Source organism: Spea bombifrons, chromosome 8 (assembly GCF_027358695.1).
Source record: "Spea bombifrons isolate aSpeBom1 chromosome 8, aSpeBom1.2.pri, whole genome shotgun sequence".
Lineage (NCBI taxonomy): Eukaryota > Metazoa > Chordata > Amphibia > Anura > Pelobatidae > Spea > Spea bombifrons.
In genome coordinates, this window is record NC_071094.1 from 15,365,669 (window position 1) to 15,393,556 (window position 27,888).

The window sequence follows — 27,888 nt, forward strand, 5'->3', positions numbered from 1 at the left end:
CCTGACCAGTTTGATACACCATGTCAGGGGTGCACCCACAGGATTATTCTGCAGGCGAGCAAACTCTATCACAATATTGATAACACTGCACAAACGCTCTTGTGGAGACCAAAGAAACCTTTCTCCCTGTACCTGAAGCTGCCTCTGGCAGCAGAGATTGTAAACCAGCGATTGTGGGGAGGGGCCTCTGAATTGAGATAAGCCTGGAAATCACAGATATACTTTGAGTTCAACTATTGACACTTAAACACAGCACTATTTTTATTGCTGCACTATTATTTTAGTTTTGTGGCTTAAAAAAGTACGCTGCAGGGGCACACATTACCATATATGATGACACCGGTGGGCTAGAAGTACCTGGGTACTTTGAGGAGAGAGGTAACATGAAGATGGAGAAACTGTGGATGGCTGAGAACCAAGCCAAGCAACAACTACAAGCCCCCAACCCCAATTCTTCTTATTTGGAAGAAGTAGAGGGAGAAGGGCGATGAGGGGAAGAAGCAAGAGGGGGACCCAATGCCTTCCTGTGATGCCCACATCTCTGCCACTGTATCAAGATTTGCAGCAAAGTGTCTGGTGTCTTCTGGGAAGTCGAAAAGAAAGGCGTTTCCGGTGCACTCTTTCCACAATTACCTTATCTTGGGGGGGCTCGAGCCCTAATGCTTTCGGTAGCCAGTCACTGACAATGCCAGAAAAGAGGAGGCCCTCTCAGATTCTGGAAGCCCAATCAGCCTGATATTGTTGCGCCGGCTGCGATTTTCCAAATCCTGAAGACGGTCTTGTAACTGAAGAATAGTAGCTGCTTAAGCTTGAATTGCCGTTATTAAGGTAGTGTGTTTGTCCTCGAGATCTGAGACCCGTGATTCCAGCTCCCCAATCCTATGACTATGTGAGGTAAGTTCAGCCAGCGTATTGTCTGTGGAGATCGTCAGTTTGTCAAGTTTTGTGTCCAAGAGCGGATAAATAATATTGACTATGTCTTGTACCGTAAGCAGAGCTATTGGCGCTTCATCCTCCAGATTTAGTGGTTCCATGCAGTTTTTTTTCTCATGTTTTCCCATGCCTGGTAGAGGATTTTAGCAGGGTATTCATGTATTTCTCCATGGGATCTAGAAGGGACAGGTCACCCCCCTTGGAAACATGAAAAAAAAAGAGGGGGAGGTTAATGAGAGAAGAATAGGCCACCAAGGAGGGCAGCTAAAGGGTTTAGGGGTGTACCTCGAATCCATTACTGGCACGTACAATTAAAGAGTTTAATTGAGATAACAGAGATGAAAGTGGCGGTTGTAGAAGTATAGCGCAGATACAGACTCAGTAAAACAGATACCAGAAGCAAAAATATAAAACATTAACAATCCTCAAAAGTAGCTCTCTACACTTTTTTTTATATAGCGAAAAGACAATCTCAAATGGCGAGCTTCATGCACATCAGCCCAGAAGTTCAAGCCAGGAGAGGTCCAAAAGCATCCATATGCAAACTGTCCCCCGCTGACCCCCACCCAAAGAGTAAATAAATAAAAGAAAAAATAAATGAACCCACAGGGAGCTTCTAACGTAATCAGGCAAAGTTCAAGCAAGCACATGGGGCCAAATGAGGCGTGACCAGAATCATTAATGTGTAGCGTAATGCAGACTAGAAATAGCAGAGATAAGGCGAGCTTCATACATAAAATCCAAGAAGTTCAAGTCAGTGAAGTAGCCGTGCCATCAACACGTGTATCCCATCCCCCACTAAAAAAAGGACCCCAGATAATAAAACTTGAACCCTCAAGGTGGATTGTCAGATAGTTATTAAAGTTGAAGCCTGGTACGGGCCGCAGTCAGCCCGTCCAGAGATATATCATGTAGCATAAATTAGAAAAAAGGCAAGCTTCATATATAAGAATCCTGGCCTCCGTACCCGTCAGCCCGGCCAGTGGGCCTCCGTACCCGTCTGCCCTGCCAGTGGGCCTCCGCATCCGTCAGCCCTGCCAGTGGGCTTCCTGCCGTCAGCCCATCCAGTGGGCCTCCATATCCGTCAGCCCTGCCAGTGGGCATCCTGCCTAGAGACTTACTGCCTTTACTTGCTGGTCCTATCACCTTCATCAATACAGTACCTTTCCAAGTATTCTGTTTGTGCTGTTTCATTTCGCCTGTCCGTACCATCCCACTTACCGTCATGCATCGCGGGGTACAAACGGAACCCCTTGTATCCCCTGCTACTGGGCTCCTACCCGACCTGCTTACCTGGGTCGTGACACCCTGATGCTTTATACCCCCCTGAATCCCCCCCGACTTACTGATGCATCCCTAGACTTGTCCCTCGTGAAGCTTCCGGAGGTCCCATACCAAAGCCAGACATTCTTTCTCGACGACAGTGCAGCCCACTTCTCAGGGTAGTAGTTTATGACTGAGGTAGGTCACCTGATGTTCACTGCCATCCTCGCCGATCTGGCTCAGTACTGCTCCCAACCCAACCATGGAGGACGATAAAATTTTTATTTTGGTCAGCAGTGGCTAGGACTGGAGCTTGGATTAATGCCTGCTTAAGTTGTTGGAACGTCACCTTGCACTCAGGAGACCACAAGACTTGTCGTGGAAGATGTTTGCGGGTCAAGTCAGTCAGGGACTTAGCGATGGTATTGTAGTTGGTAACAAACGTCTGATAGTACCCTGCAGAAGGGAACATGGCCTGGTGCTCAGGAAGCACCTGCTGGACCTGTTCCTGAGACTATGGGTCAAGTTCTGCACTAATCCTGACCCCTGCTATCCCTACCTCGGACCTTGCCTCCCCAGGCTGTGTTAGTAAGGGAAGACTCTCCCAGTCTCCTACCCCTGGGGCACACATCGTGGTGCGGCTTCTTCCCTCTCTAAGCAGGATTTCAGCATGTTCACATGAAAAGTTCTGTGGATCCTTTCATCCGAACAGCAGGCCACTATGTAGGTGGTGTCACAGAGCTGTTCTACTACCTGGTACGGCCCCTGCCAAGCTGCCTGCAGCTTGCTCTGCTTGACTGGCTTAAGAGCCAGCACATTCTGTCCCACTTGAACGACACAATCCCTAGCTGATCAGTCATACCACCTCTTCTGCCTACGTTGAGCGTTTTGAAAGTTAGCGCGCACCAGATCCGTTAACTTCTGGAGCCTGTCTCTGAACCCGAACACATAAGCTACCACGGAAGGGTCCTCCGTAGCTAGGGCTCCCGTCCAGTGTTCCGTCAGCAGGTCCAAGGGGGAGAAACCCCCTCAATGGCCTCTTGAGGAACTTCTCGATAGGTGAAGAGGAGGTGAGGCAAGTGGCATTCCCAGTCCTTATGGGTGACGGCGAACTTCCGGAGAAGTTGCTTCAGGGTGCAATGAAACCGTTCCCTGGGTACCAATGGAGAGCTCAGGGTCCGAAGATTTTATGACCCAAAAGGCGACGTGCACGCCATGAGAGCAGGATCGGAGGATCGGCGCTCCGATAAGACGGGGGTCCGGTGAGTGGGAGAGCCTGTCTGTCCCAGGCGACTCTCCACATCTGCGCCTCCAAGGGCCCCGCCGCCATTGCTGTTTCGACAGACTTCGGTCAAGCTTACCTGGAAAATCAGGTGAGTTGCGAGGCTTCTCCACCTGTTAAGCGTAGAGTCTTGGACATTAGAGCACTCCGCCAACACTAGATAACACCAGATGGATGTGGATTCTGGTGTACACCTGCCAGGCGACCATCTGGTGTTATGGGAGTGAGGGGGAGTATATCAAGATGTCATCGAGATACACAATGACAAAGGTATCTAACATATCACGGAATATGTTGTTAAGGAAATGTTAAGGGCGAATTGCATATTCCAAACTTGATGGTTGTAATGGCCATACCTGGTGCCGAAGGCTGTTTTCCACTCATATCCCTTGTGGATATGTACCAAGTTATAAGCACTCAGAAGATCGATCTCTGAGTAGATCTTGGCATCTCTAAGTCTATATATGGGTATTTGCTCTTAATAGTGATGTGGTTGAGTTCCCAATAGTCAACACAGGGACATAGACCACCGTCCTTTTTTCCAATAAAAAATATCCCCGCTTTGGCAGGAGAGGTAGAAGGTCTAATCAAACCTTTGTGCAGGCTTTCCCCTAAATATTCCTTTAGAATCTTTAGTTCAGGTTCTGAAAGGAGAAATATCTTTCCAAATGGAATGATGGCTCCTGGAAGAAGGTTAATCGGGCAGTCATTAGGTCAGTGTGGTGGAAGTCGTTCTGCCCCTTTAGGATCAAATACTTGAAGAAAGTTTTGGTACCGACTAGGGATCTCAGGAGATTCTATTTCTTCCTTGTCCTTTCCTTGAATTGATGCTATGTAAGACAACGAGATACAATTTTGACAGCAGAAAACCGAAGAAAAGGAAACATCTCCTGAGGACCATCGTCTGACGGGGTCATGTTGTCGGAGCCAAGGTAGTCCAAGAATCATGGGGAGTGAACAAGATTAAGGCTGATGGTTTCGTGATGTCCTAAACCAGGCATGTCCAAAGTCCGTCCCGCGGGCCAATTGCGGCCCGCGTTCCGGACTGATACGGCCCCCAGGTGAACCTGGCTTAAAATCACTCAAGGGAGCCGGAGGTCTGTTAAAGACCTCCGATACGGCTCCCTTGCGATCCGCGCGGCAACAGCTGTTGTGCGCCGGGGTTTGTTGTCAGATCCCGGCGCACAACACTGAAGCCGCGCCCACCGCTGTCCGTGCCCTCTGAACCCCGTGCCCTCGGAAGAAGAAGGAAGAACTGAAGAAGAAGAGGAGCGAAGAGCAGGAAAAGGAGCTGTAAGGAGAAAAGAGGAAAGGTAGGAAAGCATACAGTGAGAGTGGATTGGTGTATGTGTGTGGATTGGTGTATGTGTGTGGATTGGTATGTGTGTGTGGATTGGTATGTGTGTGTGGATTGGTGTATGTGTGTGTGGATTGGTGTATGTGTGTGTGGATTGGTGTATGTGTGTGGATTAGTATGTGTGTGTGGAATAGTATGTGTGTGTGGATTAGTATGTGTGTGTGGATTGGTATGTGCGTGTGGATTGGTATGCGTGTGGATTGGTATGCGTGTGGATTGGTAAATGTGTGAGAGTGATGGGTGTTATGCTGTACCATTTCCAATGTATTTTTCATTATATAATTATGCTCTAAAGTACATCATAACTCCCATCACTCTATACTGTTCCATACAGTGGCAGAGCTGGGAGACAGAGGCCTTGCACCCCCACCGCAGGACTCCTGAAAGGTAAGTGAACTTCAAAGAGGGAGAGGGTAGATAGTTAGGAGGGGTAGATAGGGAGAAGGGAGGGATAAGGGAGTGAGAAGGGGTAGATAGGGCAGAAGGGAGCGAGAAGGGGTAGATAAGGCAATCATGCTCCTATCATGCCAAGTCTGCGAGTGCCTCCTGGAATCTGGGTATGCCTGGGCATAATAGGAATGTGATTGCTGTTAACAATTATATATATATATATATATTGTTATTTAATTGTTTTGTCCTGTTTTGGTGTGTTACTTTAAATAAAAGTGTTAGATTTTTTTATGGTGTGTGTGGGGGGTCATATTCAGTTTCGGCCAGGTAGTTTTAAAGTGTGTGGGGGGGTGCCACATACAGGATCCGCCCCGGGTGCCAAATACTCTAGGTACGCCCCTGCCCTCCCCTACACAATTTCTTCATCAGATGCCCTTGTGGCTGTGTGTGCCGGCGCAGGGAGAAGGAAAGCCCAAATCTTGCGATCTCGGACGTCGCTAGATTTGGGCTTTCCTTCTCCCTGCGCCGGCACACACAGCCACAAGGGCATCTGATGAAGAAATTGTAGGCAGTGGCGGAACTACCGGGGTCACGACTGCGACCGGGCCCTGGAGTTCTGCCAGTCAGTGGGGCCCAAGGGGTGCCGAGCGGTTGCTGAAAACGACCGCTCGGCACCTCTTGGGCCCCCCTGACTGAAAGAAATCCAGGACTCCTCTGCTCACCGTCGCTGCCACCGCCGCCTGCCTCTGCGCTGCCCAGAGTGCAGTGTTGGAAGCGTGAGGTGTTTGTCTCGAGTGCCGGCGCTTCACGCTGAGCGCCGGCATATGACGTCATATGCCGGCACTCAGCAGTGAAGCGCCGGCACCCGAGACAAACGCCTCACGCTCCCAACACAGGAGTTGACAGTAAGTGACCTACAAAGGGGAGTAGGGAGGGAGTGGGTAGATCGTGAGAAGGGGGGGTAGGGAGGGAGGGCTGAGGGTAGATCGTGAGAAGGGGGGAGGGAGAGGGTAGATCGTGAGAAGGGGGGTAGGGAGGGAGAGGGTAGATCGTTAGAAGGGGGTAGGGAGGGAGAGGGTAGATCGTGAGAAGGGTAGGGAGGGAGAGGGGAAATTGTGAGAAGGGGGGTAGGGAGGGAGAGGGGTGATTGTGAGAAGGAGGGGTAGGGAGGAAGAGGGGAGATTGTGAGAAGGAGGGGTAGGGAGGAAGAGGGGAGATTGTGAGAAGGAGGGGTAGGGAGGAAGACGGGAGATTGTGAGAAGGGGGTAGGGAGGGAGAGGGGAGATTGTGAGAAGGGGGGTAGGGAGGGAGAGGGGAGATTGTGAGAAGGGGAGGGAGAGGGGAGATTGTGAGAAGGGGGTAGGGAGGGGAGATAGTGAGAAAGGGATAGATGTGGTATGCCGTTTTCAATAAACTTTGCATAAAATAGTTAATTTGCATTTAATTTTAATGGTTCAGAAAATGTCAGGCAAAATGGTCGGCCCTCGCACATGTTCACTTCATCAAATCTGGCACTCTTCGAAAAAAGTTTGGACATGCCTGTCCTAAACCAGTGTATAAACACATAGGAACAGTCTCTATGGTAACGGGTCCTGACTTAACCCCTTGGCTGCTAAGCCATTTCCCACCTGAGTGCTAAGCTGGTTTTCGGCATTCTGGTGCATCTCACGTTTAAATGCGTTTAGAAGTAAATTTCTTCGGAATAAACTATACAAACCATATTTTTTTCAGCATACTCAGCAGATTCAAAATATGCCATTAGATGTGTATGTCTCATTAGGTTTGCAAAATAAAGCCAAAAATGGAAAAACAAAAGTGTATTTTCTCACTTCCGACTCAATAAAAACTAGTTTGTAATTTTATTTTTCTAAACTCTAATATCAAAACCTGTGTTGCTAAATATTTGTAGTAGGTAACCGGTCTAAAATAAACAGAAATTGAGAACAGTAGACTGTGTTTTTCTAATATTTTATTGCTAAAAGTTCAATTTACTAGACTATCGCAAAAGACATCTTTAAATTTAATGCATGGCTGCCGTCAATTAAACAGCTCTAGCTGCCTGGGGTGTTAAAATATGCCAACAAAACTATATATTTTTAGAAACTACACCCCCAGCTGCATCAAATGAGGTTTTATTTGTATTACAAATCTGACGTGCACAACAAAAAGTGAATATCACACAAAAAATTAAAAGCGACAAGTTAATTTATGTCTTGTGCACTCCAGTCTTGTGCTACTAAAACATGCAGCCCCTTTGATGTGCCAAGGGGTGTAGTTTCTACAAATGTGTACTTTATGTACCATAATTTAACTTTCCAGCTGCCTAGAGCTGTCTAATTGCAGGCATCACCCCTAAATGTTTTAAGACAATTTTTTAACAAGATTTTGAAATCTGCCATATCTGAAGTTAAAGTGGTCTAGACATCTAGGAAGTTAAATTAGGGTACATAAAGTACACATTTCAAGAAACTACACCCCTTGGAGCTTCAAATGTTGAGTGCACAAATAATGATGGAATATGATTTTTCTAACCATAGCGACATGTTCATTTGTGTCTTATGCACTCCAGGTTTGCACTAGAAACACATACAGCCCCTCATTTGATGCGCCAAGGGGTGTAGTTTTTGCAAATATGTACTTTTTGGGCCATAATTTAACTTCCTACATGAGCAGTAATGCCATGTCAAGCCATTCACTTGCAGAAGCACACACCATACTTTCCATACAGTCACTAACAGAAGCACACACCATTTTTCCCCTTACAATCCCAAAGAAATTATGGTAAAGGGAGAAAAAAATCACCTTTACGGCAAAAATAAGTTTTGCAGTAAAAATGCAAGGAGCTCCAGGGATGAGATGGTTACTCACCTACCACACAGGCTAAATGGGTGATTTTAATAATATTTGCAGTTAATTTACAGTTCATCAGGATTTCAAAAATTGCCTCCCTCTGTTTTGGATGCTTTCCAATAAAGCCTTTCTTCAATTGTTGAACTGCTCCAAATTATGTGAATATAAATGTACGTGCACGGAGAGAGAAATAAGACACACGACACACTCTGGGTCAGGTCCAAAATCACTCTGCTTTATTTTGTTTATATTATAGATTATATAGTGTCCGGAAAGAGGGACGCCAGGTTACGTAAAGTTTATTAATTGGTTAATCCTGAAACTATGCGGAAATAGGCAGAAAGGCAGAAAACAGTTAGAAGCAAATATTAGATACTTTCCTGCAACTAGATATAGCCAGGATGGCGCTTGCGGTTAGTATAATATAGATAACTGAATACACTGCTACTTGCGTCTCTCATGTATCTGCGTGAGGTGTAACCCTTTATTGGTCGAGGCCAGCTTATATTCATTAAAGCAATAAGCGTTTCTTGCTGATATATTCTAGTTCCATAACAGTCCCCCCTTGAATATACGATGGCCGACTGTCCCTAATCCTGACAGATCCTACCGGACATAATCCCGCATCCTCTTCACCTGCAGTGGCGACAAATTATCCCTATTGGATAAAATCCCGGTTTCAGGTCTTGGACATGTCCCTCGGATCTATATGTCCCTAGACGGGGCGGGGATTACCGTCAGGGGGAACTATCGAACTAAATGGTGTTTCATAAGAAGATGCAAAGCTTGGCATTGTGTCATCATACATAAGCATTAACGGGGTAGTCTTTCCTACTGCAAGCATTTTATCGCATAGACGTCGAAGACAAGAGACTACACATAATAGCATAAAAGCGACAATAATCACAATAATCAGTAAAATTATTCCCAGCTGGACCAGAGCTTGTTTCCATCCTTTGAGCTAGCCAAACCATTCGGCCCATGGATGATCGATTCCGGAGTTGCGCTTTAATTCGTCTCCTAGAGAATTTAACTTTTTAATAGCCACGGTCACTTTTCCGTCGAGGCCTGTATTATCTGGGATGAAAGTACAACAAGTTTCTCCAATTATTTGACAGACTCCGCCTTTTTCTGCCAGAATCATATCTAATGCCATACGATTCTGAAAAGTCATCTGGGTTGCAGCCTCCAATTGATCCGAAAGTCCTTGGAGTGCATCTCGGGTGTAGTTGACAAATCTCTGCTGATTATAATAGATATAGTTAATCCAGTCAACATTTTTATTTATTGTAACAATGGGAAAAATGGATTCGAAACCAGCGGCTACTTGATCTCGAGCTTTATACTCATCTGGGACCCCCCTAGGAACTCCTATTGCATCTATATACACATGGGGGTCGAAGCTTCCCTCGGGGGCTTTTGAGACACTGCGTTTCTTACGGAACAGGGTAGACTGGGCCTCAACAGCTTCTGGCTCTTCCGACATTATAAATAGAGCTGCAACAACTAATCGATAAAATCGATAATAATCGATAATGAAATTCGTTGGCAACGAATTTCATTATCGATTAGTTGAATCGATTATTATCGATTATAAAATGAGGGTTTTTTCAGAGCAAACGCTCTGAAAAATCCCCCTCATTATATAATCCGTTTAGTCTGACTCACCGTCTCACAGCAGCAGCACCTACTTACTCCCCCTCCCTGTAATCACTGTGACAACTGGCCCCGCCCCTTCCTTCTCCGGGCCAGAACCACATGGCTGTGACACTCATCTAACTGTAAGTATATGTATATATATATGTATATATGTATGTATGTGTATATATATATATATGTATGTATGTGTATATATATATATAATGTGTATGTGTGTGTATATATATATATATATATATATATATATATATATGTGTATAATATATATATATATATTTGGGCTACTGAAAGTTAGGGGAGGTGGGGGTTAATTTAGGGGCAGTTATGGTTAGTGGGGTGTTTAGGGTTAATTTAGGGGCAGTTATGGTTAATTGGGTGTTTAGGGTTAATTTAGGGGCAGTTGTGTTAATAGGGTGTTTAGGGTTAATTTAGGAGCAGCTGTGGTTAATGGGGTGTTTGGGGTTAATTTGAGGCAGTTGTGGTTAATGGTGTGTTTAGGGTTAATTTAGGGGATGCTGTGGTTGATGGGGTCTTTAGGGTTAATTTAGGGGATGCTGTGGTTAAGGGGGTGTTAAGGGTTAATTTAGGGGCAGTTATGGTTAATGGGGAGTTTAGGGTTAATTTAGGGGAATCTAAATCCTGGGGGCAGTGAAGTGACATATCTGGGGGTATAAGGCATATACAGTATATAAGGCATATGTGGGGAGGGCAGTGTGGCATGTCTGGGGAGGACGGAGTGGTGTATCAGGGTGTATAAGGCATATCTGGGGGTAGAGTGGCATATCTGGGGGTAGAGAAGTGGCATGTCTGGGAGGCAGGGTGGCATGTCTGGGGAGGATGGAGTGGGGTATCAGGGGATATAAGGCGTATCAGGCACAGTGGCAGATGTGGGAGGCAGCGTGGAGTGGCAGATGTGGGAGGCAGCGTGGAGTGGCAGATGTGGGAGGCAGCGTGGCATATGTGGGAGGCATTGTGGAGTGGCAGATGTGGGAGGCAGCATGGCGTGACATATGTGGGGAGGGCAGGGTGGCATGTCTGGGGAGGATGGAGTGGTGTTTCAGGGGGTATAAGGCGTATCAGGCACAGTGGCATGCGGGGGGTAGAGTGGAGTGGCAGATGTGGGAGGCAGCGTGGCTTGGCAGATGTGGGAGGCAGCGTGGAGTGGCATAAGTGGGAGGCAGCGTGGAGTGCTGTGGTAGGCAGCGTGGCATATGTGGAGGGGCAGCATGGCATGTCTGGGAGGCAGCGTAGCAAGCCTGGGCTCAAATGTGCATATATTGGGGGGCTGGTTGGGAAATAAAGACAAGAAATGTATTATCAAAGTTTTTTTATTCTGCTGTTTGTATTTAACATCATTTGTTTAGTAAATTATTTTAAATAAATGAAAAATTTACATTCATTTTTTTTATCCGATTAATCGATTAATCGAAAAAATAATCGGCCAACTAATCGATTATTAAAATAATCGTTAGTTGCAGCCCTAATTATAAATAACAGCATTATAACTTTGGCCAGTGCACATTCACCAGTCCAACTACCTTCTAATCTGGTGCGCAGTTTCATGTCTCCACATAGCCAATAGATGTCTCCCAGAGAATATACTTGATTCTATGTGGGGGAACCGGTCAAATTGCTGTATTCAGCACAATTACCATTAGAGATTTTACCAAGAAATTTGCCTGTTCCTTTGGTGTTTGAAATACAAATGTAAGTGCCAGAATATATAGTAATTCCTCCGTTGAGCTTGGGAGCCTCGATTAATAGAGGATATTCTCTTTTCCATTTCTCACATTCGGTGAATTTGTTACTGGTATTGCTATAAAGACTCAATAGACATAACAGGCAATAGGGCAACTGTAGGGGTACTGTACCCAGATGTGGACGGGCTCTACCACACACATAGCAATTGGACATATTGTGCTTAATAGCAGAATATTGCATCCACTCGTGCCATAGATTAATATCATTATATCCAGTTTCTATGGCTACAGTATCATCATAAGTGGGATTCGCTATAGCTATCATACGTTGAATGGCGCGCAGGGCATTATATGGAATTTCCGGTGGTTTCGAAACTGGTTGGTTTGATGGTTTACCTTGTGGCTCTTTCCATTCTAAACTATTGTACATATCTTTAAGATAGAAGGGGGCCTTGCCGCTTATGAAACCATATTTGTAAATCCCGAAAATATATTTTCGAGCATCAGTTGGCCGGGGATTCTCTATAGTAAGGGTGTATCGTTGGTTATCACCAGTTCCGGTGGATATGAGAGTCATTCGTGAGAGCAATGATTTACCATATTGATCTTTGAGGGCTAGGGCTTCAGGGGGCTTATATCCCCATTTGGTACCTGAATTAGTTATTACAGAGCCCCAATACCTACAGTTGTCCCCCCATTGCCCTCCAACATAGCATATGTACCCAACACATTCTCCTATTTGAACATCACAATACCCGGGGTCAAAATTGTCGGTGGTATCCCCTTCTTGTGTCATCACACCGGTATATACATTGGTGTAACGTTTAGAAACACAATCTATAATGTGACAAAACTGGAATGAGTATGTGGCTACTGTTGTGCTACTGGAGTTGTACCAAAAAATGGGAGGACCTGCTTGTTTTGCTTTCTATGACCTCAGGGACTCCAAAGCGACAAATAAGTTCTTGAATGAGTTTCTTGGCGGTAGTGGGTGCGATTTGGTTTCGTACTGATAGGCTTCTGGCCATCCGGAAAACACATCGACCACTACCAGTACATATTGAAATGTCTGACACATCGGCATTTGAATGTGGTCAATTTGAATCCGTTGGAAAGGGAATTGAGCATTCGGTAAACATTTGGATGGTGTAGGTTCTGTCCTTCCAGTATTGCACTGAGCACAGATTAAACATGATTCGGTGGTTCGTGCTAGCATCGGGGTGATTCCTGGTGCGATCCAGATTTTGTCGATAATCTCCTTCATAATGGTTTTAGACTGATGCGTTGGTCCATGAGCTAGTGATGCGACTAAAGGATATAAAGTCTGGGGTAAACAAAGATATTGGCCTCTGGCCCAGGCTCCCCGCTCATCCTTGGATGCTCCTTCTTGTATCCATTGATTTTGTTCCTTGGTTGAAGCTTGTTGTTGTAATTGAATTAAAATATCCCAGTCTAATTCCATTGCTTCCTTGGTCACCGTCATTAAAGGGACCGCTGAGCCTTCATTGAGGGCTGCTTGCTTGGCTGCTAAGGCGTTTCCTTTTGCTTCCATAGTGTCAGCCCGTGAGTGTGCCTTGACTTTGATCACTGCAACTTGTTTCGGGAGTAGGGCCGCAGTCATCAAAGCTTCAACTGCTTTCCCGTTCTTGATTGGAGTCCCTGCTGCGGTGATATAATCTCTTGCCTTCCAGATGACTCCAAAATCATGTACAACTCCGAAGGCGTACCTGGAATCCGTATAGATATTTGCGGTAGAATCTTTAGCCATAATGCAGGCCTCGGTGAGGGCAGCTAGTTCAGCCTCCTGAGCCGACTGATCCGGTCGTAAAGCTTTTGCACAGAGTACAGTGGTGTCAGTTGTAACCGCCATTCCCGTATGGAAGCGACTCTTGTCATCGGCATATCTGGAGCCGTCCACAAATAGGGTCCATTCTGGGTTTGAGAGTGGGGTATCCTGTATGTTCGGAGGCGAACCGACTTCCGCTTGCATCATGGTCAGACAATCATGTGGATCGTCCTCGGGTGGTACATCTGGAAAATCGACATTTGATGACTGTGTATGCCACAATAGCTGTTCCTGAAGATCTTCTTCTGTGGCTAGATCAATAAAATCCGTAGACGGAATATCAGTATACTCCCCCCTTGGAAGTGGAAGGAGGGCAGCCGGATTGAGAACATTGCATCGTTGAATAGTAACATTGTCGGGCAACAACAGACTCCCTTGGAGACGAAGATGACGCTGAGCAGTGAGATGTCTGGGTTGGGTCTGTTGTAAAATAGCTGAGATGTCATGTGGAGCTAGAATTGTCAAGGGATGTCCGAGGACAATATCTGAAGTGACGTCCAGAAGACAGCTGGCAGCGTGAATAGCTCTTACACAGGAAGGTGTCGCGCGAGCAACTGGGTCCAATCGTTTGGAGTAGAATCCGAGGGGACGATGTCGACCACCGTGCATCTGAGTGAGAACGCCTGTGGCATGGCCTTGCCGTTCCATAACGGAAGAGAATAGTTCGGAATTCCTAAAGCTGGAGATGAGGCAATCATTTGTTGTAGAGCGTCGAATGAGTCCAGTGCCTCTGGTGTTAAATAAAAAATTGCTGGTAGTTCTCGAGGTATACAGTCATATAGTGGTTGCATTAGAACAGAAGCGTCGGGAATCCAGGGACGACAGTATGAAATGAGACCCAGAAAGGTCTGTAGCTGATGTGGAGTTTCTGGCGGAGCCAACTCCAGGATGGCCTTTTTCCGTGCCATTGTAAGGTGTTTACGGCCTTTGGTAATACAATGTCCCGGAAAAATCACTTTTTGAAGGCATAACTGTAGTTTCGATTTGGAGACCTTACAGCCAGCTGTAGCTAGAAAATAGAGTAGGTCCAGGGTAGTTTCTTGACACATGGATGGGTCTGGAGCACAAAGAAGTAGGTCATCCACGTATTGCAGGAGCTCAACTTCCGGGTGAGCGTCTTGCCATGAAGAAAGCACAGAAGACATAGCTTTGCTGAAACTGGACGGGCTGTTTTGAGCTCCTTGTGGCATCACCGTCCAGATATATTGCCGACCAGCATATGTGAATGCAAAAAAATATTGACACGAAGGGTGTAATGGAATGGAGAAAAAGGCATTAGCAAGATCAATTACAGTGAACCAGGATGCCGTAGATGAAATGCTGGATAGAAGAGTATGTGGATTTGGCACAATAGGGGTATCCAGAACCGTGGCTTCGTTGACAGCACGTAAATCTTGTACCATCCTGTACACTGGAGGTTGGCCTTTGATCTGCTTCTTTTTGACTGGATACAGCGGAGTATTGCAAGGAGAAGTAGTAGGTATTATTGCACCGGATTCTAGGAGTGCAGCTACTTGAATAGCTATTGCATCTAGTTGGGCCACTGATAAAGGATATTGGGCCTTGTATGGAAGAACGTTAGGATCCTTAAGCACAACTTGTACTGGTGGGACGTCCATAGGCCCAGAGGCCGACAAAATAGCTGGAAGATTGTCAAGCAATTTATTTAGAAAGTCTGGGGGCTCATCTTGAGGTGGATCATGTATTACTGCCATAAGCATACAGGTTTCTTCAGGGGCGAGAGCAGTATTGAGAGTGACAGTTCCATTGTCAGTAAAAGAGATATTAGCTTGGATTTTGCTGAGAAAATCTGCTCCTAGAAGATTGAAGGGGCAAGTGGCACTGACCACAAATTGAGCTAGAGTAGATGAAGGCAGATGTATTGAAGAGCTTGTGACGGGTAAGGGGCGTGTGAGTGGGTTGTGTTGAACCACGCCTTCTAACCCACTACAGAGGAGTTGTATATCAGATAACCAGGATGGGTGTGCATCCGTCTCACAAAGCACGCTACGATCAGCGCCAGTGTCAACAAGAAATGAGCAAGGTTTTCCGGCTACATCAAGAGTGATCTTAGGGGAAGGGCCGGAAGGAGGGGCGGAGACGGCCATGCAAATAGAGTCCACCTCCTCCATTTGCTCGCCTATTTCCTATGGCTGAGGAGGTGGAGGAGGAGTGTTCTGGTTCTGGTTTTGGTTGTGGGCTTGATAAGCGGCCCACAGATGGCGACTACGGCATACTCTTTTAAGATGACCGACTTTTCCGCATCCATAGCATTTACGAGGTTGTCGCTGTCTGTCCGTGGCTTCATTAGTGGCGTCGGCTCCGGTCATTACCGCCACGATGGTGGACTTTTTCTTGCTGTTTCCTGCCTCCAATCCTTTAGCAACCTGTATAAGGACTTCGAGATCCATTGACCTCCATTCCGGGCGGCAGGTAGTGAGTACTTTGTTGAGATCAGAACGGAGGCCGTCTACAAAGGCACGACCCAACATACGAATATGTGCCATTTCTTGGAGTGAGAATCCTAGATCACGAAAATGTCGTTTGATTCTGTAGGCATATTTCTCCACTGACTCTCCTTTTTCTTGAGTTATATCCTGTAGAGATACTGTTTGTTCGGACAATCTGTCCTTCGCCCAGATTTCCGGTTGCTTGATAAACTGTTGACCTGATTCAGTGGATCTGGGATCGCAAGGTAGATAAGATGGGTCTTGTATAATTTGGTTGAGAATAAGATCTGCGTAATCTCCTGCTTTGGCTTGGACAATACTAACAAGGTCAGACCAGGTACATCCATAGGTAGTCCAGGCCTGTGAAACTTTTCGATAAAATGGCATTGGATGAGTATCAGGTTCAGGGAGATCTTTGACGATTGTATATAGTTGTTGAGGATTGAATGCTACATACTTGGAACGCGGCTCCGTGGAAGCGAGACCATCTCGTGGAGTAGCATTTTCTGTGGCGAGTCGGGTGGCTTGTACTATAGCTGCAGACATAATTTCAGCGAATTGAGAAGAAAACGGATTATTGGGATTTGTATTCCCAATGGATGGTGGCTGAGGGGCTGACGTACTTGAGGGCTGTTCGGTATCAGATTATCGAGTATGTCTTATACGGCGATGGCCTTCAGGGGAACGTACAAAAGGTAAGCCATGGTAAATGCTTTGGGATTCCTACTCCGCTGAGCCCTCTTCTTCTGATAGACTATCATGAGTACGTATTTCTTCATCAGTGAAAATAGTTTGGTGCTTAGGCCTAGCTCCCATCTCCTCAGCAAAGAGAACAGGTGGGTCAAAACCCACCAAGGGGGACTGTGTGTGTTTGGGCTTAGTTCTTCTTTGGGGTTTAGTTATTGGTTTCGGTCTAGGTAACTTTTTTCCCTTTTTAAGTACCATACCGCTGTCGGCATCGGATTGGGCCGGGGCAGCTGTTGCAGCCTCGGTCGTATCTATTTCCTCCCCTTCTGCACTGTCGTCCGGGCCCATCATGATTAACGGGACAGTAGTGCTGGGTGTAGGTACCGGGGGTGTAACAACAGGAGGAGTGGGTGGAAATAGTACTGCTTGAGGTTTTTCTAGTGTTTTGCCTTCCTGGAGTAGTAGGCCTTCCTCAGCCTGGTGTTGGGCCGGAAGCATAACAGCACTAGTAGATATATTTTCCTTCTTTGTTTCCTCACCGCTTGCCATTATCATGATTGGAACCATATGTCTGGGTGCTGTAATCTGGGTAGGTAATACAAATGTGCCATCCGGATTAACTACTGGGTACAATGACACTGTGGGAATAGACATAGAAGATAACGGAGCTGGAGGTAGGCCAGAATTTTGGGCGTTGTCAGTTAACAAAGATGGCGCCGATGCCTGTACCGGATATAACATAGAAGGCGGGGCAGGCAATTGGTGGGGATTTTCCACTGAAGACAGTTGGTGAAGTGCGTCACAAGATGGCGCTGGTGTCTGTGTCAGACACGACACAGTAGCCGGAGTAGACAGGGGGCGGGGGCCTCACAGTACAGACAAGAGCGACGGCTTCCTGACGTCATTGCATTACAGGCTGGGCAGCTCCACCCCTTGTCCGACGACTCGGCGCCATTATAGAGCGGTGGCGTATGAGACATTGGAATTTTACACAGATATCTTGAGTGCTTTTCATCATACATTTCTTCGCCATCTAACGATTTAAATTCTTTGCCAGATTTTAACAGTATCTTTCAATCCGTCGTCGTCTAATTTTCCTGCTTTTTCCAGGTGTTTTGCCAGGTGCAAAAAGTTTTGCCAGGTGCAAATTGATAAGGTTCCTCCTCTGGGTACTTTATATCGTTTTTCCAACTTAGATAATTGCTTAATGTATCTTTTCCCTCGTCTGTCAGCAACTAATTGGGAGGGCGTACAAAACCCACTTGGAACGCTGTTATCGTTCCCCATTCCGCAACGGTATCGTAACCTTGTCCGCAACCGCTCGAAACCTTCTAATACGAGCGAGGCACACACACACTGTAGTAATATTATGCACTGGGGACAGGCGACTGGGCTGTCCAAAATAGTGTTAGTCTTACGGCACCGTCTGGGATCAGAGCAACTGGGTTTAATCAGGTGTAGACACTTTACCGATTCCTTCCTACTACAGTGTGCTTGCCAGAAAAAGGAGGCACCACAGTTCAACAAGTGGCTATGACAGTATATTTACATGGGGTTCTTTTATTGCCTCTCGAGAGTGAGTCAACCACCTGAGTTCCCTCCTCCGAATACACACGTGAGTAACGAGTGACACACAAGGTAGATAAGAAACAATCTTACCTTGTAACTGGGCTGCAGTCCCAGGGTCCAATCGTCAGCTCACGGCGTGAACTCTCCCCGGGAGGGACCTCCGACAGGTACGACTTCCTCGAGCCCCACGTTGGGCGCCAACTGTTTTGGATGCTTTCCAATAAAGCCTTTCTTCAATTGTTGAACTGCTCCAAATTATGTAAATGCTGGAACTTAGGCATGATGGGACTGTGATTGCTGTTAGCAGATTGCTGTTAGCTGTTAGCAATCACACTCCTATCATCCCAAGTCAGCCAATACGTGCTGGTACAGGGTGGCTGTAAGTGCAGACCCCATACTGCTGGCAGCATCAATACACAAGGGGGGCAGCTAGCCAGTTTTCAGCATGTACTGGCTGATTTGGCATGATAGGAGTGTGATTGCTAACAGCAATCATAGTCCCATCATGCCTAGGTTCCAGCACTTATGTTTTGGATGCTTTCCAATAAAGCCTTTCTTCAATTGTTGAACTGCTCCAAATTATGTAAATATAAATGTACGTGCACGGAGAGAGAAATAAGACACACGACACACTCTGGGTCAGGTCCAAAATCACTCTGCTTTATTTTGTTTATATTATAGATTATAAAGAGGGATGTCAGGTTACGTAAAGTTTATTAATTGGTTAATCCTGAAACTATGCGGAAATAGGCAGAAAGGCAGAAAACAGTTAGAAGCAAATATTAGATACTTTCCTGCAACTAGATATAGCCAGGATGGCGCTTGCGGTTAGTAAAATATAGATAACTGAATACACTGCTACTTGCGTCTCTCTTGTATCTGCGTGAGGTGTAACCCTTTATTGGTCGAGGCCAGTTTATATTCATTAAAGCAATAAGCGTTTCTTGCTGATATATTCTAGTTCCATAACACCTCTACCATTCGCTAAATTGAACCCCATGATCAAAGGGTTTATGGGATTAAAATTTAGTATCGGCCATTTTTAAAAAGGGAATGTGACTTTTCATAGCTATATGATCACTGTGGTAACATTGGCTACCACAGTGCTCATTTAGCTAGAATACTTGATCTTTATTTATCTGCATTTAGAGACCTCCAAATCATTTTTTTTACATTTTTACTTTTTTAACTTAACATTTTTTATTCTTTTTTTTGCAAGCCTTATACCGTTATACCGTTGGAAAGGTGGTTACCTTTCCAACGGTATATGTTGGGGGTCTGTAGCTGCTGTAGGGGGCCTGAGATACAGAAAGTTCCAAATCATCTGTAGAAGGGAGTAGAGAACAAACAGGAAACACAGTTTAACTAGCAAACATTCTGTGAAGGGGTTACAGGGTTTTTATAGTGTCAGGGTTCCCCCCCCTCCACACCTGATCTCCTCCCCTTCATATGGTAAGGATAGGGGTGAGGTAGGATGACTCCATCCCTTCTCCCTCTGATGAACCACTCCTCCCTGCTCCCACCCTTCCTCCGGAGTACAGCAACTCCACCAGGAATGTGGCCTACCCTGCGGACAGGCGATTGCGCCACAAGGAGACTGCCGCCTCTAATCTGTCCCCCGAGATGAAGACTCACTCAGTAAGGTAGGTGGAAGTCCCCAATCCTGACAGTGGCCATCTCTGCCTCATACATTTCTGAATATGGAACCTGCTTGAAAGTAACCTCGAAGAGTAGAGCATTGCGCATGAGTCAGCTAAGAGAATATGTATTCTTTGCCATGTTTACTTAGTGGAGGTCAAATGTCTTTTATCCTCATCCAGAGATAACAAAAGACAAGGAAATCGGTTTGTAGCTATTAATTGTGCTAAGTTGATAATTGTTCCTGTGTAGTCCATGGGTTGTCTACCCAAGAGAAAGCCCACCTAGTCATTCTTGATTAGGAGAGATAGGAAAGTAGTCAATCTGGATGACAATAGCTTTGCATATAATTTGGTGTCAAGATTCAATAAAAAAATAAAGCAATAGTTTGCACATTCTTCAGGATAGTGACCACATACAGTAATTTTCAAGCATCTCCTGCGGCATTTCATCAAATCGACAGAGGCTTTTAAGGTGTGATTTTTTTTTATATCTGGAGGGCAGACCATCAGGCCCTGGAGCTTTTTGTGGTTTTGATAACTGAATAAACCGTTCCAGTACATCGTCCGTAACCAGATGCGTAAGCTGGTCCCAGTGTTCACATGTTAATTTATGCTTCTAAAAAGGTACCAATACTTTCCAGACATAGCTGAGGGATTTCCAAATTGTCTCTAAGGTTATAGAGTGATTTGCAATAGTCAGCAAACCTATCTCCTATCTTCTTTAAGTTGAAAATCCTCTTTCCTGATGAATGCTGAAGATAATGCATAGTGTTCTGGGCCAACTGACTCCTGAGCTTCCTAGATAGTAAGGAGTCCATCCTATTTCCTTGTAACTTAGTACATTTGCTTCAATCAAAAAGCAAACATTTTGTATGCTGAACCTGGATTTCATTGATTTCATGGCCTAAAGTTGGAGATATGTGTCAGACGAGGCTGTTTTATTTGTGAGCTCCAGGTTCTGTAGCCTTGCCATAAGATCTGTGAGCACGTTGAGCACTGTGAAACATCCAGTCTGAAATAGATAGCTCCTGGACAATCTCTGTGCAAAAAGTAAATTCTATAAGAGTCCTGTCATACAAGGCCCCAAGGTAGTCAGAGATGGCTCCAGCCTGGCTGCTAAACAAAGATTGCACAAGCAGGAACTCCATTGTGTAAACTAATCCCATTAACAGGGTTGCTGCCAGGGGGAGTAGCTAAAGGGGATTAAAGGTTGGGTACATGTACCTGTTTATCAATGTTAATGCAATTATGTGGATACATAAGGCTAGGTTTTACAACAATAAAATGTTCATTCCTGCTGTACTCAATTCAATGTAGTTGTGTCTACTTATTGGGTAGACATAGCAGGGTTCTAAGGTGTGCATGCTGACTGGTACTGGAAGTGATTTTTTTTTTATCCTCTTTCTTATAATGCCCCTGTATCCCTTTATCTCCCTCTTTTCTATTGATCTCTACCTTTTCTCCCTACCTCTCCCCTTTCTTTTTATTTCTCTCTGTCCTCTTTGACAATTTTTCTTACAATCTCTTTAACTCTTTGCTCTCTATCTCCTCGCCCTTTTTCCCTATATCCCCCCATTCTGTTTATTTTTTCTCCTATTTATCTTGCCTTCTCCTTTCTATCTACCTCTACCCTCTCTTTATTTAATCTTTTCTCGTTATCTCCCTCCCTTTCTCATCCTCTCTCCTTTCTCCCTATCCCTCCTTTTTCTTTATCTCATCTTTCTCTTTTCTCCTTTTGCTCAATGAGGTAAAAAAGGAACATGCTATGATCAAGCAGACAATGATTTCCCAAGTTCATCAAGGGATTATACAGGATAATGTCAGGAAAACTGTCCACCAGCTAAAGCTTATTAGAGGTTATTGCTGCCAAAGGAGGTCCGACCAGTTAAATCCAAGGGTTCACTTTTTAATGCAATTAATGCAGAAAACCAGGTAATTCCAAAGAGCTCAATTACTTTTTTTTGAAAAGGGAGAGATCATGAGCAAGGGGAAATATGAGATAATGAGAAAAGGTTGAGACAGGGACAAAAGAGAGAGATAAAGAGACGGGGGTAATAAGAAAGAAGAGACATGGCATCATGAGAAAGAGGAGAGATAATAAGAAAGGGGAGAGAAATTAAATAGGAGGAGGAGTGATGGGAACAAAGGGTCAATGAGAGGCAAGTACATCTAAAGGCAAGTAAGTTTGTTGATACAAGGGCAAGTGTAAGCCATGATGTTTGTGTACAGGCAAGTGTGAAGGTGTGTATGTATGGGTATATATTTATAAGGTAAATGTGTGTATTTTCAGTCTAACCATTACCGTAACTGTTTTTAGCCTAAAGGGCATAAAATGTTTCACTCACACATTTCGACCCGGGGGGGGGGGGGGTATTTTGTATTGTTTAAAATAAAGTATATATTCCAGCAACATTCAAATGTCCGCCACGAACCAAGTCCGTTGCCTATCCCTGGTTATAAATTAGGGATTTATGCATAGCCTCGCTTCACCTGGAAAAATAAATATATATATATATATATATATATATATATATATATATATATATATATATATATATATATATATATATATATATATGTTTCCATAGGTAAACTTACAGCAAAAATCCATATCTTGACCAACTTCCTACAGTGAAGAATGTGTCTCAATACCTGTCACTCAAAAAGTTTATTTCATGCATACAATGAACATTTCAAAATACATGTTGTTATATAAAACAATATGTTATTACTGTATAGATATTATGTAAATAGTTCCACATTGAAAATGATTGTTAGAAATACTTTACTTATGTTTCTATGTAAACAAGACATGCTTTTTTTTATTAAAGCACAGGAGCCCAGAATATATGATCAATGGTGTAAATGCATTCATTGTGTTACATACTTACATGTGTTACTATGAGTGCTTTAATACATATGTAAACTTACTTTGTAGGGTATAAATACTTGTACCTATAACTATCGGTTCTCAAGTAACTATATTTTAATGATCTGGATGTGTATTGGTCTGATAGCTGCTTTATTTTACAGGTACCCTAAAGAGTTCACTGAGTCGGTCAGCTATGACAATGGTTGGTATTAGTGCCTGTGTGCTTGCTGTGGTCTGCGGCTCCCAGATCCCCTGTCATCTTTCTGTCAAGATCACACTGCATGTACCAGAACATTTTATTGCTGATGGTAAGAAAATCTCTTTGAAGTGTAAGGAGATGTATTTATTAATTATAATTGTTTGCTATGTGTTAGATATTATATACTATACTTTATTAGCCTGAAACCATGGCACACAAAACTACTAAGAGGGTATGTTAAACTGCTACATATTTGGGGAGAAAAACACAGGCTCAACAACTACACTACACTACAAATTGACCCACACAAAATGAGAAAGAGGGACATAACGCCTCCCTATTTATTCCTAGTTACTCCTCCCTATAAAAAAAAACATTTATTCACAGTTTTACAGGTATATAACTTATACACAGCTAGTGTAAATGGAAAAAGAAAAACTAAAGATATATTTGTTAACTTGCCCTAATTTGGAAATATCATATTCCTATGTAATTTTATTGTTTCTAAAAAAAAGTTTGTTAACCTCTATCTAACCCTAACTAACTCTCTTTAACTACCTCCACAATATAAACTATAAAGTAAATATAAAAAAATCAACCCCTTAGTTGATTTTCTTACTGTTGTCTGTCCTTCTCCAGCTCACAATCACAGAGGCACAGGACAGAGACAAAGGAACTGCAATGAATGCCTTCAAAAAAGGGTCTGGATATTTTTTTTTTTAGAAATGCAGAATATATGTCAATGATCCGGCTAAAAAGGCTTTTTGGTCTTCTTTTGGATTGAAAGCAGGTAGCAGGATAGGTAGACGGGTTAAACTTGATAGACTTAACTCTTTTTTCATCCTATATTACTAGGAACTGCTTACATTCATTGCGTTTGTCATCTGACTGTATCTGGGTAGATTGGCTGAAGGGGTGGTCATGGAATTATCAACAATGATGTCCCTGATTGTGTGGCGTAGGAGCGTTTTCAACCACTGATGTACCAGGTACAGGGAGGTGCTGGTGATGATCCAGCAATCATAGTACACATTGGTACTAATGACATTGGCAGGTAGATGAAGGCTTAAAAAAAGATCACTAGGGTTGAAACTTGGAGGAAGGACTTCCAATGTAATGTTTTTCAAAATATTACTTGTACCACACACTACACCAGAGAAGCAGAAGAAGCTTAGGGAGATAAATGTGGACCTGCGAAAGTAGTGTAGGAATGAGGGATTTAGGTTGTTAGGGAACAAGCAGACTTGTCAGTCGGCTACAGACTCTATAGCAGAGATGGGCTACATTTCAATGACAAGGGGGTTTCTGTACTGGGAGAGAAGATGTTAGAGAACTGGAGGAGATTTTAAACTAGACGGTGGAGGGTGAATATAGCAGCAAAGGCGTAGGGCAGGACTTGGGATGTTTTGAAGAATGATGAGATCAGCATAAATAGTAAAGCAGCTAAACCACAACACATAGGTTAAAAAACAGTAGCTTGAAGGAGATGTGTACAAATCTGTCTGTAATGGTAACAAGTGATAATATAGATTTGATGGCTGGCACTGGAACCTGGTACAATGAGCAAAATGACCGGGATGTTGCCACACCAGGATACATTCTATAAAGAAAGGATACAGAAAAGGAGTAGGGGTTACCCTTTATGTAAGAAATAGCTAAAAAGTTAATCCTATATGAGGTAAAAAGAATAAACTAGAGGCATGTTGGGTAACTTTAGAACTTGGTAACAAATTGGTTACCCACATTTGTGTGATATATAGACCCCCCTGAACATGCAAAGGAGCTTGACCCTTTGCTAATTAAAAAAAATAACTAAGACATCAATGAACAATGAGGTTATAATTATGGGGGAATTTAATTCCCTGATATAGACTGGAAAACCAAATAGCTGGGTCAACCGGGATTAGACATCCTTAAATATTTACTGTGGTAATGGGGCAATTAGTAGTAGCGCAAACAAGGATGGAGGCTATGCTAGATTTAGTATTTACAAATGGAGACTTCATTTTGGATGCCACTGTAGAAGTGGTTTGGGCTCCAGTGATCATCAATCAGTATACAGAGTTTGCATTGCACCACACTAAACCTAAGGTTTTCTGTTTCAGATGTTTCTAAAATAAAAACATTTGTAGGTGAGTCTTTGATGGTTTGGACATCTTTAGATAGAGTCCTAGAGAAATGGAACTATTTAAGAGATGTCCTGCTAAAGGCACCAGAACTCGTTAGTAAGAATAAAAGAAAAAGAAAACCACAGTGGTACTTCGTACACGTGCAAATATATTAAAGGAGAAGAAGTTTGCTTTTAGAAACGATATAAACTATTTCAAAATGAGGAAGATGGGAGCAAATATAAAGCTAAACTTAGGGAGGCAAAACACATTATTAGATGCGTCAAAACACAGAGGATACAATTACCAGGTTCACAAAGTAGAGTGAAACAACCTTTTTACATATATAAAAATGAAATAAGCAATAAAACAGAAATAATTAAACTAAAGACACATGGAGGGAGTTATGGAGTGTCCTGGCAAAACCACTAGCAGACTATTTAACCAGTCACTGCTGGCAAGAGTTACACTTCTGTTTGGGTATTTTTTTGGCAACATCCTTGTGATGTGTCAGGGACCCTCAGAGTAAATAGAGACCCGTTTGGTACCCCTGCCACTTTAAGTCACTGACTTATCAATCACAATGTGTGATCAATCAGTGTGTCTGTAGTCCGCATCAGTTGCAACTGCGACAGGGCCCTATCACGTCAATGTCTTGCTTAGTATATAGTGATGGAGATTATACTGCACTACCATGAATGTCTGGCTTAGTGATAGGAGTTACTCTGTACCACCACCAATGTCTTGCTCAGTATATAAGGATATAAGTAAGCCCATCAAGTTCAACCCTTCTACCTAACCTACCTAACCTTCCTAACCCATGATCCAAAAGAAGGCAAAAAACCCTAAATAAGCATCTTCAAATTCTGCTATCAGGGGAGGAAATTCCTTCTTGACTCCAAAAGGCAATCAGATTTCTCCTTGGATCAAGAAGCTCTAAAATAGTATAGCTTTTCTAAAAAAATATCCAGACCCCTTTTAAAGGTATCTGTCAGGAACTGGGTCCATACAGACGATTGTAACGCTAATCCCTGATTACAGAGGTACGGAACAAACCAAACATGAAATCCAAACACATAGCAACGAGACATACCTTTAGACTGCAGACTGAGACAAACAGAACACACGGGTGGGGTACACCTTATGAAGGGAACAGAGCTGAAGCAAAAAGCAGTACTAGAAGCAAGGAATGGCAGATCAGAGCAGAGCATAAGGAAATCCAGGAACGTATTGAAGCAAAACAGAGAAACTGAAGTAAGATTGAGATATGCAGCTCCACAGCCTGGGTAGAACGTGAGAGTATCCCCCTCCGAAAGAGCGGCCTCCGGACGAGAACAGGAATGTAAACAGAAGAAAGGCCTTCTCTCTGACGGAAGAACTGCGTAAACAAGGCAACCCAGGAACTTGCATACTCAGGAATCTGAAATCTCTTAGAAGGAGTCCTTCGATGACCAGCACTACCACTTAGCAGACCAACCTCCTCCAAAGAGGAATCAGCATATCTGATCGTGAATGAGGAAGCCGCTTCTTGTGCACTCTCATCCAAAACAGGAATCAGCATATCTGAATAGGAATGAGGAAGCTGTCTCTAGCGGACTTTTAGGTCCAGACGAAGGCAAGGCAGATCAGCCCACTTGACAGGGCTAACACGACAGGTAACCCCCTTGATGGGGTGCATACAACAGGTAACCCACTTGCAGGGCACACGGCAGTTTGCCCACTTGCAGGGCACTCAACCAGGGAGTCTGGATGCAGGGCACTCATCCTGGGAGTCGCGATGCAGGGCTCTCAACTTGGGAGTCCACTAGTGGGGCGCTGGCCGCAACTCAGGAAACCCCCGTGGTGGGGCGCACTTGACAGGAAACCCCCTTGGTGGGGTGCACTTGACAGGAAACCCCCTTGGTGGGGCGCACTTGACAGATAACCCCCTTGGTGGAGTGCACATGACAGATAACCCCCTTGGTGGGGTGCACATGACAGATAACCCCCTTGGTGGGGTGCACATGACAGATAACCCCCTTGGTGGGGTGCACATGACAGATAACCCCCTTGGTGGGGTGCACATGACGGATAGCCCTCTGGCCGGACTCAAATGCCGCAGACTCCACTCCGCGAACCCCCGACCATTTGCCTCTGGCCATACGGCAGGAACTGGGTCCATACAGACAACTGTAATAACCCAGCGCGCCCAAAGATCGAGTTCAGGAGTTCGGTATGCAGTAGCGGAGTCACAGGACAGGGCCTGGTGCAGGGCGACTGCACTCACCCGGGTGTTGAGCATCTAGGGTTGTGCAGCCACATCCCAGCGCCCTGATATAGCAGCGGATGATGTCCAGAACGAAGATAAATCCTGCAGGCACCCTGGAACAGGCATGAGACATAGCACTAGACTCATGTGTGGGATGCTCCAGGCTGGGAGTATGGAAGCTAAGCAGAGTAATAGCTGAAACATAGCGAGCAAGGGATAGGGAGACCAGGCAAGAAACATAACAGACAAGATATACATGATACAGGGCATTACATGGAACAAGACAAGGAATACTCAAGATCAAACATGAACAAGACAGGACACCCCTCTACTGGGGATACAAGACAGGACAGGTCAGGACACCCCACTGGTTACATACCAGACTGACACACACAAATAAGAGAAACTAGCCTAGGACTATATGATAACTATTGGAGATTCCGTCACATCTTATGGCCATAGTATGCTTAGCCCACCACTACGCCAAAGTACTCCAATGACGGTGGGTCCTAACGCTAATCCCTGATTACAGAGGTACGAAACAAACCAAACATGAAATCCAAACACATAGCAATGAGAAGTACCTTTAGACTGCAGACTGAGACAAACAGAACATACGGGTGGGGCACACCTTATAAGTGAAACAGAGCTGAAGCAAAAAGCAGTACTAGAAGAAAGGAATGGCAGATCAGAGCAGAGCATAAGGAAATCCAGTAACGGATTGAAGCAAAATAGAGAAACTGAAGCAAGATTGAGATATGCAGCTCCACAGCCTGGGTAGAATGTGACAGTATCTAATGTATTTGATAACACAATCTCCCTTGGCAGTGAATTC

General features: G+C 44.5%; 1 protein-coding gene across 1 annotated transcript in view; it reads left to right on the top strand.

Moving 5' to 3' along the window:
- ASTN2 (astrotactin 2) overlaps nucleotides 1–27,888 on the top strand; it is a 715,352-nt gene that overhangs the window by 68,418 nt on the left and 619,046 nt on the right. The window contains exon 4 of the mRNA XM_053473898.1: nucleotides 22,660–22,806. Within this exon, the coding sequence (XP_053329873.1) occupies nucleotides 22,660–22,806 (147 nt within the window). The remainder of the gene's footprint in view (nucleotides 1–22,659; nucleotides 22,807–27,888) is intronic.